Source organism: Protobothrops mucrosquamatus, unplaced genomic scaffold, assembly GCF_001527695.2.
Source record: "Protobothrops mucrosquamatus isolate PMUCROS unplaced genomic scaffold, P.Mucros_1.0 scaffold_265, whole genome shotgun sequence".
NCBI lineage: Eukaryota > Metazoa > Chordata > Lepidosauria > Squamata > Viperidae > Protobothrops > Protobothrops mucrosquamatus.
Window position 1 is genome coordinate 185235 of NW_015386341.1, and position 13563 is coordinate 198797.

The 13563-nt window shown below is 36.5% G+C and overlaps 1 protein-coding gene across 1 annotated transcript in view; it reads right to left on the minus strand.

Moving 5' to 3' along the window:
• Nucleotides 1–11082, minus strand: part of SCCPDH (saccharopine dehydrogenase (putative)) — a 17771-nt gene extending 6689 nt beyond the window's left edge. The window contains exons 1-10 of the mRNA XM_015831587.1: nt 10794–11082; nt 8883–8995; nt 6685–6765; nt 5817–5946; nt 3734–3783; nt 2645–2775; nt 2079–2196; nt 1203–1322; nt 1056–1112; nt 95–206 (exon numbers count right to left, since the gene is read on the minus strand). Of these exons, the coding sequence (XP_015687073.1) occupies nt 95–206; nt 1056–1112; nt 1203–1322; nt 2079–2196; nt 2645–2775; nt 3734–3783; nt 5817–5946; nt 6685–6765; nt 8883–8995; nt 10794–10980 (1099 nt within the window). The 5' untranslated portion in view covers nt 10981–11082. The remainder of the gene's footprint in view (nt 1–94; nt 207–1055; nt 1113–1202; nt 1323–2078; nt 2197–2644; nt 2776–3733; nt 3784–5816; nt 5947–6684; nt 6766–8882; nt 8996–10793) is intronic.
• Between the last annotated feature and the right edge of the window lie 2481 nt (nt 11083–13563).

Sequence of the window (13563 nt, forward strand, 5' to 3'; positions counted from 1 at the left end):
TTTAAAACTATATGAATCATGTTTTATATTAAATAAAGTATTGTTGTATATAATTAGTAATACAATTAATTATGCTCCAATATTACTGTTCTACCTGGTCCCTTCACTTGGGTGCAGATTTTAACATCAGGTTTGCCCTCCTGTGGATTTTGTCCTGTACTATATCCCTCTCCAAGAAAGGTCATTTCAAAAGATGCTCCTTCCATCTGTCATTCAAAAGATAAGAAATAAACAATATTATATCACCAGACAGCTCCTCAATGTATATCAAGCATATATACAATTACACTGCATCCTAAATTTATATCCATTTTGGAAATGAAAACAAATTATTTTAGAATGATTTTATCTCTAACCTGATTTGAAAAACAAAGTGTACCCTTAAGGTAAGAGAAAAATTTAGTTATGGCTTAGTATTTTTGACATAGCAAACTAGATTCAAAGCTATGCATGCCATGCTAAGAGAAAATAGTACTGCAATTTAATTCTTACTGATTAGCCAAAGAATTTTTGCACAGACTGAAATCCTGAGACATTATGTATACAAATAATACAACTTATAGATAAGGTTTATGTTTACAAGATTACATATTGCCTTTTTTATTTTACATTCAGATGTAGTTTCTGATGCCATACAGCAAACCTAAACATATCCAATGCAAATCTGAGTAAAACAATCAATGATGAAACAAATTAAGTTCGCCTATTGGACTTCAACACTATTAATGTATCCTAGCATTCACAAAAGGAGCATTTGCCATTGTTCACTCAATTTGTTTACAGAACCCAGAGATATTTAGTCTGCATTTTTAGATGTTCAATGCATAATCCATGTACAGGATTAAAACATTTTTCTAATATAGGCTATAGAGCACAACATATGTTTGATCCAATATGTATAACAATCTCATGTTAAGGTATCAGAGTAAAAATAGAATAGTAAAGATGCAACTCCTTTGCTGCATAGATAAGTGTAGGTTATGATTCAGTTAGTAATATGCAGAAAACTATAATTACAAAAAATATTAGGGCCTAAGAAAAAAACTAAAAATTACCTGTTTTTCTGTTGGCCCGTCTTTTGTAAAATGTCCTCCAGAAAAGAATTCAGGATACTAAAAAAAGCAGTTTCATAGTAAGTTTCAAAATAATTGAACAATTGACAAAAATTGTCAAATTTCAAAACTATTTAAAAGAAAACCTACTTTTAACAGGATCTTTCTCCCAAAGTTGAATTTCACAAGCATTAAAAATAAAAGACCAGCAAACATTAGTTTTATGACAGAAGAGAGACCACCCACGGTGGTGTAAGCAGCATACTGCACCTGAATAGGAGGCAAGTCATATCAAGTTTAGTATCCATTTCCATGAAACATTTAAATCAAATTAATTCTGAGTAAAAAAAAAAAATCAAGGGCAAGAATTTATTCAGAAACAAGCCAAGCAAAGTTATTTAAAAAGTTAATCTAGAAATATACTTCCTATCCTTAATCAGGACATTGTAAGAACAGTTGCAGACATTAAAGAAAACACTTCTAATACTGTGTCTACATTGTCACATATACAGTATTAGCAACATATCTGTAGTCAAAGCAATAAGAAGGCACAGTAATATACTTTTCTAAAGGTAATATAAAGGAAATGTATTCAGAATCCTTGAGATTAAAGGATGGTCAGCCTATAGACAAAACATTAGAAGGAAATTGAGGATTCCAAAGGAATACCATGACATTTTTATAAGGGAAACAATTATATTCTTCCTCCTATTTGCCATTTAAGAAAATTTAAAGTATAAGTCTGGAGTTGAGCAATTATTATTTGCTTGAACATGGTCTTATAAACAAGGACTCGTGCCTGAAAGTAATGGGAGCAGGTGGAAATTTTGCCTCTTCTGAAGAATAACTTAGATGAGTCCCTAATTACAGATTTTGAACAATTAATAAGATGTGGACAGGGGTTTATTATTAAAAAGTAAAAAGTAAAATACCATAGATGGATAACTTATATTAAAGTTGGAAGTTTGTATCCTTTTGTTAAAAAAAGATAAAACTAATGTTATAACATATAACATATAAACTTACAGGTGTTTCCTGCAACTGTGAATGCAAATACCGCTGAGTTCGCTTTACTACAGAGACATCTGATCCCATGAATGGAATGGAATACTCTTTGAATTCATTACTGTAAAATACTGTACCTCTAAAACAGATGAAGAAAAGATGAAACGTAACAAACATAACTTGGATCTGTACTTTTAAAACAAAAGTATATTTACAGTAGTGATAGGCAGTGTTTTTTCCCCCCAAGGGTGACAGGGAATGAGACCAATGATATTACTGGGGTTGAGATTAACATCTTCAGCTTGTTTTTGTATTTTGGGTAAGTATAATTGCAAAATAGATTTGCAATTTTGGGGAATAGTGGAAAATCCCTATCTGGGGCTGCAAAATATAGATGCCTCCAGTCTAGAGAATTGTTCACCTACTTTTTAGTGATAAACTCCAATACCACATTTCATTTCAGGAAAAGGGTTGAATAACCGATTACAGATCAAAATGATAAAAATGTCATTTTCTTCTCTTCACTCTAAAAAAAAAGTGAACATGTTTGCAACTTAAAACACTATATATGTATATATATTCTATACCTCCTTTTGAGTTTTTTTCCAAATACTGGAAGTGGTTTGTGTCCAATTTGTTTTCTAATTGTCTTCAACTTGTCCTTATCTGCCAAGCCATATACAGCTGATTTCCAAGTTCCATCATGAATACAGGCACCCTGTTAAAATGGCATTATAATTCAACATACTATATTGGAATAACATTCTATTTTGGCACATCTACACTATTAACCCAACCATGAAAGCATATATATACACCAATCAGGTATACCAAAACTGATTGAGATATTAAATTAATGCATACCAAAAAGCGACGTGCTTGCAGTGTTAGTGGCCATTTTTTACTTTGTTTTTGCTCAATCATTTTGTTACAGAAACAGGCATGAGAAAGGGTCATATAATCCATAATTTGGGAACATGGGCATTACATTTATTCAGTGAGCAACACAGTCAGAGAACTGGTAAAAATAGCATTAAAAGATTCCTCTGGAAAGTGCCTGGTTTTCTTTCCTTTTTCAAAATTCTTGCTTTATGGGTAGTTGGGAAAAAAGTTCTATTGAGGGATCTATTTTCCTGGACAGAGATGCACTATAATTGCATTTGTTTCTATTGTTGACTGTTTTATTTAGATAAATATTAAAACTTTTTGCCAATGGTAATATTTTATTTAATATATCATAATAAATTTTAAGGAGCTGTTTATGTTGCTACAGCCATTTGGAGTAGAGCAGCAAATAAATAAATAAATATAAAATGTACTCAATGTCATATATTGTTTGTTGACAATGTGGCCATAGCAAAAAATGTATGAAAACAAAAAATTAGACCAGAACAAGCATTAAGAGATATTTTTTGCTATTTTGCTGATTGCTGGTACTGCTCTTGTTTTTATATATAATGTACTGTGAATGTTTCAGAATTATCAGTATTATATCTTGCTGTGAACTGCTCAGTTTTATTAGGTTATGGCAAAAAGTAAATGAAACAAATAAGTAAATAAGAATCTGCCAATAATTAAAATATACTAATGGCCACATTCAGCTTCATGCTATAGTTTTTATAATTTAGCAGTTGCTCATAACAAACTTAGTGAAAAGAAAGAAGAAATATACCAACCTCTGGTCCTGATTTTACAGTCAAAAAACTTTCAAGTGCAGTTAAGGTACCTTTAAAGAAAGAAGTTAATAATTATCTGTGATAGTAAGAAAGTTAATATTCTAAAAACTGTCAATTTACTGTCAGTTTGTTAATGTTTATTACTTTTGGATAATTGACATATAGTACTGGTAAGTTTTTTTACACATTCAACAATACAACATCCAATTTACTTGAGGCACATAAGCTCTTCTGTAAAGAGAAAGAAAGGAAACATGTTCATTTAATACTTGTTTCCTTTAGTACAGAAACCAGGATTTAAATTTCTACTGAAATTTCTACTGAAATATACAACTTTAAATGCAAAGTGCTTCAAGACTGAACAGGTTGCAAATCAGATTTATTTCAGGTTCTTGACCATGAGTGAAGAAGGGTATAATAGACCCTGGTTTCACCTGAGCAGCTCACTGAAAAATTCAAGGGAATAATAGACGATCTGTGTGATCTTCCCATGACTCTTGGCTATTGCTGTTCTAGTCAATCAAGGAACACAAAGTCTGCCTTTCTGGTGTTTGCCTATGTATTGGAAAGTCTGGAAATTGGATAGGATCCTGGTTATTTCTCTTGTATCTCTAAGCAGGTTTCAATACGGTAGTATTAATAGTACCTTTCTAAACCTTCTGGTGGAATCAACTCTATGAGATACTGTTCTTTAGCAGAAGATGTGCTCTTCCCTGTTTTGCTATATAAGAGAGCTGATGTTCGAAGACTATTCTTCAATACTTAGGCCACTGACCTGTGTTGTCCCTCAGGGTACTTTTATATTGTCTGTCATTTTGCTCAACACTGATGTGAACCTGAGGAAGATAATCCAACTTTTGAAACACTTTTGCTATTAACCATCAGTTTTAAGGAAGAATTGGTACCCTTGAACAAAGTCTAAATTTGAAAATGGAATACATGAGGAAAAATATATTGAAAATGAAGCCAGAAATAACAGAACTGCTAGTGGAAATAGAAACCTGAATTGGGAACTGAGGTTCAACCAACTGTGGATGGAATTCCATTCTCCCCCAAACCAGGTTCATAGTCTAGAAGGGTTCTTTGATTTTCAAACGCCTCCGGATGTGCAGACAGCTACAATAAGGAGTGATTTTTCTTTATTATGCCTAGTCTGCCATTGATATCCTTGAACTGAATAGATTTGATTATGTATGTTTATCCACATCTTGATTACACCCTATCTTGAGGAGAACAACATGATTCACTTGAATCTCTGCATGGAAATTAGGCAAAAATGGCAACTGATTCAAAATGTGGTAAAAAAAATTATACCCTGCAAATTTGTATGAGGTAGAGGAACCAAATGATGGTTGCATTTAGGAAATATGTTATCTGCTAATTACGAATGAAGTACAATGGAAGGTATTGGCATCTAAATCAGTCCTAGAGTTATGTATGCAACTGCCTCTCTTTTTATGAAACTGTTAAAGGCTTTTCCTATAGATATTTTGACACTGTCTCCACTGTCACAGGCCAACCTTTCTGACTTTTTGCATGTAGTTCCCAGTCTGTAATAAGGACTCCTTCAAGAATTATATTTGGCCCCCTCTCTCAACGTTTAGAAATTCTGTAAAGAAATGTTTATCAGGAGTTTAATTGTTGTTTATTTTAGTGTGTTTATTTAGTTGTTTATTTAGTATTCTAGCTTTTTATATTGTTTTCATATTTTTTATTTATATCAAGTACTTTTCAGAATAAAAAGCACAGTACAAATGAAATAAGTAAAGTGTTTAGGATGCATGAGACATAGTGGTGTAGATTGCAAACAGTGTAATTACTGTAGAAGAAATTAGAAACAGAAGCATTCTATTGACTTCGTTGAAAGATTAGAATTTGGTGGGAGTGTCTTTCTTTCTCAATTTCACAGCTAGGCTTCAACAAGAGATGTGTGGGAAGCAAGACAGCCAGATCAGTCAGAACCAGTTTTAGATGCAGGCTATTATTTCACCATGAACTAATCTAATATCTTTAAACATTCAAATAAAGTAGCTACCATATTTCTCCTAGCACTTATCAAAAGAAAATCAAGCATAAAAATCACCTTTTAAGCTGTTTTTGGTGAATAATACTCCCATATCTGCTGGAATAGAATCAAAACCACAGCTTCCAACAATATATACTCCTTTTTCTTCAGCTTTGCTATTATAATGTAGATACATTCCTTCCAGAAACTAAATTAGAAATGCCATATTATATAAACAAACAAACAATGCATTTCTAACATTCAAGCAACAATAACAAATTTCTTAACATTATTTTTTAAACTGCTTCCTTGGCTATTGTGCCATCTTGCAATGTTATGTTTGTTTAGTAAATATTATTAACCATCAAAACAATCCAGTATTTCAGTTAGATTTAAAATAGTTATGTTTAATATCCAGCACAGGTTTACAGAATTTTACAATTTCCACCTAAAAAAGCTAGTGTTGTGTAGCTGTTAAATTGCTGGGAACTGAATTAAGAAAACCCAGGTGCAAACCCATTCACTATCTCTCAGTCCAACATATCTCACAAAATGGTGACAACAACAATTATGTATTTTCTTTGATTCCCAGAGTCAAAAGCAATATAAAAATAATAAATAAAAATACTTTTACTATCCTAAACACGTTTCCTGTCTACCAATGTCCATTCACACTGCTAATTTATGGAAATGAGAGATGAATAAGGAGATTCTTGTGGGAGTAGAGGAAACCACAGAACCTAAAAAAAAAAAACTGTTGCAGTTCCCAGTATCCATAGATGCTACATCACATGTTATGTAGACCACTAGCATAAAGTTTGATATGTGAAGTAAATAATTATCCTGCACTAAGAAATACAAGTAAAAAGAGTTAGGATTGTGTTCTCAATGATTTAATCCAAATATTATTCCTCAAAATCTAGTTTATTTTCTTAATTTTACATACCTGTGGTTCTCCACTAATGTCAATACAGTTTGTGCCATTCTCAACACAAGCTTTTACCACAGGCTCTCCAAAAAAACGGTACTGTAAGAATGAAAAAAAGACCAAAAAAATTATATTAATCCAGGATACTTTAATGGACCTAGTTTGAAGTTTTGTTTCCATTTAAAAAAAGAATAAAGGAATAAAGGAATTTTAACAAATTTATGATGTAGTTATGTTTTAGCTAATAACCTGATCATTCAACCTTAATCACAAAAAGTCCATTAATGATTATTGGAGATAACACATTTATTTTACTTTTGATCAAATAAATCAACTTTACAGTATATTCCTTCCCCTTATTCCCTATGATCTTAGTTTTTAGTCCCATCAAATAAAGCCCTAGAACTTGGTTTCTTTTTCTTTCTCACTTTGAAAGTTTTAACAGATCTTTTTCTTTTCCTCTTCCCTTTGCCTCTTGTTATAGAACTATCAAAGTTTTAACAGATCTCTTTCGTACAGTAGATCCAGATTAGGAAAATTATCTAAATCACTCTTCTGGTTTACTATTTATATGTCTCCTTTAACTGCTGAAGCCTCATCCAGTTTTATTTCTATACTACAGAATCTGTGATCCCTTTCACAGATTTCATTTCAGAGATATTTCCTTATCAGATACTTCACTGCCTTCAACAATGGCAGAGTATCTAATATACTGCCTTCACTGGAAAAGTTCTTACAAATTCAGAGAGATATTCAGAGATGTATCTGCCTTGAAAATAGCTCAAGTAAAACACAGCAACCAATCACAAGAAATGTTTTGTGACATTTTATATCATCAGTGCTTTTTTTGTAAAAAAAAAAAAAAGGTGCTGGAACTCACACACGTCATACAACCCGCCTTGCCTACCCTTCAAGGATCCATCCAAAAAAGGTGCCAAAACTCCGTTCTGGGCGTTCTATGACAAAAAAAACCCTGTATATAATAAAATGTGAGATGGTGCCCACACAGAGGGGCAAGTTGGGTGACAGACTGCAGTGAAATGGCAGTTTCCCAGGAAGGAGGACAGATATTCCAGAAAGGGGAGGGAGAAGAGAGGCAGCCCAGCTCAGAGTAGGATAGAAGACAGAGGAAGCAAGTCCAAAATAGCCACTCTCTAGAACAGTGATGGTGAACCTTTTAGAGACCCAGTGCCCAAATTGCAACCCAAACCCCACTTATTTATCACCGGGTGCCGGGTGGGCATGGCCGCAGTGGTCATGGCAGACTGGGTGGGCGGGGCCAGGGCAGTGGGGGCCAGTCCCTCGCCATCTCCGAGGCATGGCACACATGCCCACAGAGAGGGCTGTGTCGCCTCTGGCACACGTGCCATAAGTTCGCCACCACTGCTCTAGAATCTCCCAGAATATATCTGTAGGTTGGTAATAGTAAGGATTTAGCCTGGTAAGATTCTACCAGCTATGTGTAAGCAAATAAAGAACTGGACTCTAGTTGTCACTCTTGGGCTTAGCCTAATTTTAATTCCATAGAAGTCATGGGTTCCGGATTTTGGACACAATCCTTAAATTAGCCCATTTGAGATACCTTGTTTCAAAATTGTTGCCTTATTATTGAATTATTCATTTTGGCAATCAAGCATGGAGTAATGTACCAATGATAAAATATTATCCAGTCTAGTATTCTTGTAGTTTATTGTAAAACTGCCTCAAAATGTTTCATTTATCTTGATAATTTCCTAGTTTGCAAATATGAAGATCTGGAATTGAGATACTTTCTCTAGATTCAATACTTAAACACACTTAATACAATACTTTAATAATTTAAATTTGCTTAAGAATTAAATTTTCTAGCATAAAATAATGTATATAAACTACTTTGATGTTAGCAGTTTATTAACTTCCATTTGTTTCGGGCACCAACTGCAGCACAAGTTTTTAAAATTTGCTTAACACTGTAGAAGAGTGATTAATAAAAATATTATGAATTTCAGTTTGAGTGTTAGGAAATAGGATTTTCTCTTTAACTTGCATTTAACTAGGAAACATCTTGTTTTAACAAATAAAAATCTTCCTAAAGAACAAAAACTTTGTTATTCCAAAATATAAAAAACAAATACATTTCTGGCAATATCTTACAACAATATCATGTTTTAAGTAATTGCTTCAGGACAAGCACACTTTTTATTTATTCATGAAAAAAACTAGAAGAAAGCACTTACTGGGCCTACACAGTTTAGAACAATATTCGTTTGTTTAGCCATAGAAACAAGAGAAGATGAATCGCTGACATCACATAGTATTATGCCAACTTCTGACTTCAGTTCTGCTTTCCCTGAAATTTTAATATTGACATGTTATTCTCAAACGTTCTCTATAATTATTTTTATTCAATCCACCATTATTCATGAGAGTAAAGCTATTTTTTACATTTAGTTTTCCAATTGCTTTTAGCAAACAAATTCTATTCTATATAAATTCCAACACTATCTCCCAAATATGGTTTCTCAGCAGAAGCAAATGTGGGAAGATAGTCACTTGTTACAAAAGCTCACTAGAAAATCAAATAATAAGTAAATATTATATAAAATAGAGATAATGCATGAGGACCAAAATGCAAAAATGTTTCTTTTCACTGAACAAATCTAGTTTTGGAAACAAGCTTGGTGACTTCCAAAAAGATCTTGCAGTGTTGTGAAAAAGGCTGTAAAGCAAGCCATCTTAAAAGTGTTCTTATTGTAAAATTGCAGTATAAAATTGTGCAAAATACCAACTTCTCTGGCTTCACTGTATACATCTAAATCAATGCAGATTTATGCCTAATTTTATCTCACTTTCCCTGGCTCCAAACAGGATGGGAAGCACAGAGATACACACTCCACACACTTGGTCAATGAGCTGCATATAATGACACTCTCTTTTATATGCTTTTAAGTGAGAGGGCAATTAAAGCGGAATAGAAGAATAAACAAACACTGATTATGATAGAACCTTAATACCTCTGCTCAGCCCCGTGCGAGACAAGCAATTTGATCAGATTAAACTTCGATCAAAATCAGCAACTCTTACATTCTTTTTTTTTTTATAAAATTTTTATTAATTTTTGAAATTAAACAACAAATAATACAAATATGATGCATTTACTTACACAAGCAAAAAAGATAATCCTACTCAATACGTGTTCCGAGACGCTCGGCAGTCCCCGCCTTGCCTCCACCCTCATTCACTTTCTTCTTCCTTCCTCCCCCTAAACCAGGGGTAGGCAACCTCGGCTCTTTTATGATTTATGGACTTCAACTCCCAGAATTCCTGAGTCAGCTATGCTGACTCAGGAATTCTGGGAGTTGAAGTCCATGAGTCATAAAAGAGCCGAGGTTGCCTACCCCTGCCCTAAACCCACAACCTCTCCTCTTTCCTCCTTTCCACCTCCCTACATCCCATCTCCCTTCTTAACCACCTCATCGAGGCCAGTTTGGGGTACCAGCCGAGCATCTCCTCTTTTTAATACAATTCCATTATTTACCTGTAATATATAAACACATCAATTTTTATAATTTCTATCCCCTAATCCCCTTCTCCCCTCCCCCTCCCCCCCCGGACTTCCCAGAACTGAATACAGGAATAATCACATAATAATCCAAGTCTAACCCAAATAAACCCATTCACAATATAAACAAGTATAAACTTACTGTAACTCTTAATATACAATAATATCAACTGAACTATAAACCATATCTATAAATTATGGCAACTCTTACATTCTTAATCAAAGTCTCCAGGTTTTCGTCTCAATGATGGAAAGAAAACAATTACATTAGGGTTTTTTTTTTTCTCTCTCTCTCTCCTTTCAGAGGCGCCCCGCCCAAATGGCACACCCGGTGCGAACCGAAATGTTGGGCAACGCAGTCCAAGGCATCTGGGGAGGGAGGGCCGGACTGGAGGAAACCCCTCTTTTTCCCCTTCGCTGCCCACCGACCCCCAGGACTACCATAGTTAAGGTCCCCTTCAGACACATCATTATGGTTTTCCGACTACAGCCCAGGAAACTGCGCGGAGGTTTTTTCTTGTTTACTGCAGACGGCGCCGAGAACATGGCCCCCCCTCCGCAATGCCCCTTTCCTGCTTTCTCTCACCCAACTTGGCGGCCGCCTTCTCGACCGCCTCTTGCAGCTTCTCCCGAGACCTCCCGGCCACGGCCCAGCGCAAGGAGCCTCGCAGCTCATCCTCGGCAGCTACTCGCGCTACCTCCTGGACCACGTACTGCCCCGTGAAGCCCGAGGCCCCGAATACCACCAGCTGGAAAGGCCGCTCAGTAGCCATGGGAACGGGGTAAGCGAAAAGTCCTCAGCCGAGCAGAGAGCGCGGAGGAAGAGCGGGACGAGGGCGCAGAACGACGGCGCGCGGCACCTCAACGGCTGTAGAATGAAGCGGGCGAAGGAGGCGGGGGGGGCGCCGGGATTGGCCCCGCCCACAATCCTGGGCCTTGGACTGGTCACGTGGCAAGGCGCTAGTCCAGTTGCCTCACCCTTCACGGAATAAAAGAGAGCTGGAAGGGACTTTAGCGGTCTTCTAGCCCAGCCCCCTGCTCAAGCCCTTCATGGATGGTTGTTCTTCTTAAAGCCAATGGGGTTGTTGATTTCTCCTCCTCCCCCTCCTTCTCTTCCTCGCCCCAGGAGCGAGCGGGCTCGCTGGCTCGCTCTCTGCCCCGTCACGGTAGCCCATTGTTTCAACCCAGGGGTAGTCAACCTCGGCTCTTTTATGACTCGTGGACTTCAACTCCCAGAATGCCTGAGCCAGCTAAGCTGGCTCAGGAATTCTGGGAATTGAAGTCCACGAGTCATAAAAGAGCCGAGGTTGACTACCCCTGTTTCAACCTATCAAGGGGAACCGTCGCGCGAAGTTCCTCTGTCGCGGGAAGGAAACTGGTCCTTTGCTGCTCCTCCATTAGGCTGCCCGGCGAAGCGTTTGCTGCCAGAGCTGGTCAAGGATGGAAGAGAAGAGAAATATTAAATAAAAATGTTATTTGTGATTCGTCTTCCTGCATGACTCTTGATATTTTTTTCAACTTCATTCAACTTGTGTTGGATTACAACACAAGATTCAAAAGTCACAACTACTTAGCTGTTACACACTATTTTTTCAGGTATCTATAGATATCAAGTGAGGCTGATCTTACCAGATTGACCACTGTTAATTGCCAAACAATAATCCCAATGTTGACTGTAACAGGATTACACTACTTTCACAACGTCAGAATTTGTACTGCTCGTTTTTACTAGGGATGCTTCAGAGGGGGGGTAAAGATGTGTTTACTGCACTTATCGGGGTCTCCTTAGGCCAGTGATTTTAGAGACCGAGTGCCCAAACTGCAACCCAAAACCCACTTATGCATTATGGGGTGCCAGGTGGGTGTGGCCCATTGGGTGGGCGTAGCTTCGGTGGTAACGGCAGACTGAGTGGGACTAAAAAGTTCAATCAATTTTAACTTTGCAAGATCTTTTTTTTTCCACGAGAAGTTGAAATTGATTGATTGAACCTTTTTTTTTTGTTTGCACATGGTGGCAGAGGTCTAAAGCGAAAAGGTTTTATAAAACCCAGCTGAAGGCTTAGGACTGGGGAGATGATGCGCGTGCCCACAGAGAGGGCTCTGCGAGCCACCTGTGGCACGCTGTGCCATAAGTTCGCCACCACTGCCTTAGGCTTATAGTTCAAATGGAGGTAGCAAAGAGCAGCCTCTCTGTTTGCTATCTTTTTTGTTCTTGCTTTCTGTCTGATCTGAACAGCTCTGGCTAAATTTTGCCTCTCACTTTTTCCAATCAGCTAATAGACACAGAAAAGCCTATGTTTGATTTATGTACTCAGGATTAAGTATTAACAACTACTATGTACTAAGGGTTAACTACTTTCACAAGCCAAGGCTATTGTGAAGGGCAGCATTGCTATTTCTATGCTGGCTGGCATGAGTTTGGTTTCCTTACTGCAGATAGCAAATAGGCGGGACATTGTCTACCTGCAGCTTTTTACATTGGTTGGCTGCAAAATCTTCATTGGTTCATTGACCATTTGGAAGGAAGACTGCTGAGAACTTTGGTATGGTGGCATGTAACAGTGAAGAAGTCAAAGCTGGTGGGAAAATTCCATGTATCAGAATGTGTTATAACACTCCTACATATCTTCTTCTGAGCCTTGAAAGAGCATATTCTGGGCTGCTGCCATTGGCATTGGCTTGCAAATAATAGAATATCAGCCTCTTTAATGTAACTGCTAAAGAACCTGTTTTGCAACCATAAAAAAGTTTTGTCTTTTTGCTGATAGCAGCAATTAATGCAAGGCCGCAAGCTAAAATATAATTTCCTTGGAAGTAATTTCATTTTTAAGGGATAGGCTCCCTAATGAGTGAGTTATTTTATATTGCAAAATCTGTTTATTCAAAAGGTATTTACAGTAATTGTGAAAGTAGCATGCTAGAGAATGATTTAGTAATAATTGCATTGAACTACATAAGACATATTGTGAGAAAAGGTCTTCCATTAATTGGGAGTGTTTTATTTACTTTTGGATGCTCAATCTTGCATATTTAGGTAAAATTAAATCCCCAGGTCCAGACAGTATTCCCCAAAGTCCTTGAAGATGAATTGCTGCTGTTTTCAGAAAGTCTCTCATCACAGCTCCTGACATATTTAGCTTTCATGAGATATAACAGAAGATGGGCTAACAGTTGGTTAAGAAACAGGAAACAGAATAGGAATAAAATGTGTAATTCTCACACTGTTGATGTGTGCAAAATCTCTGTCACATACCTGACATTTTTTTGAAGGGGATGATTTCCTGATAGCAAATACAGATGGCCCTTGGTTTATAACCACTCATTCAGCAATCATTCAGACTTTGAGTTTATCCCAT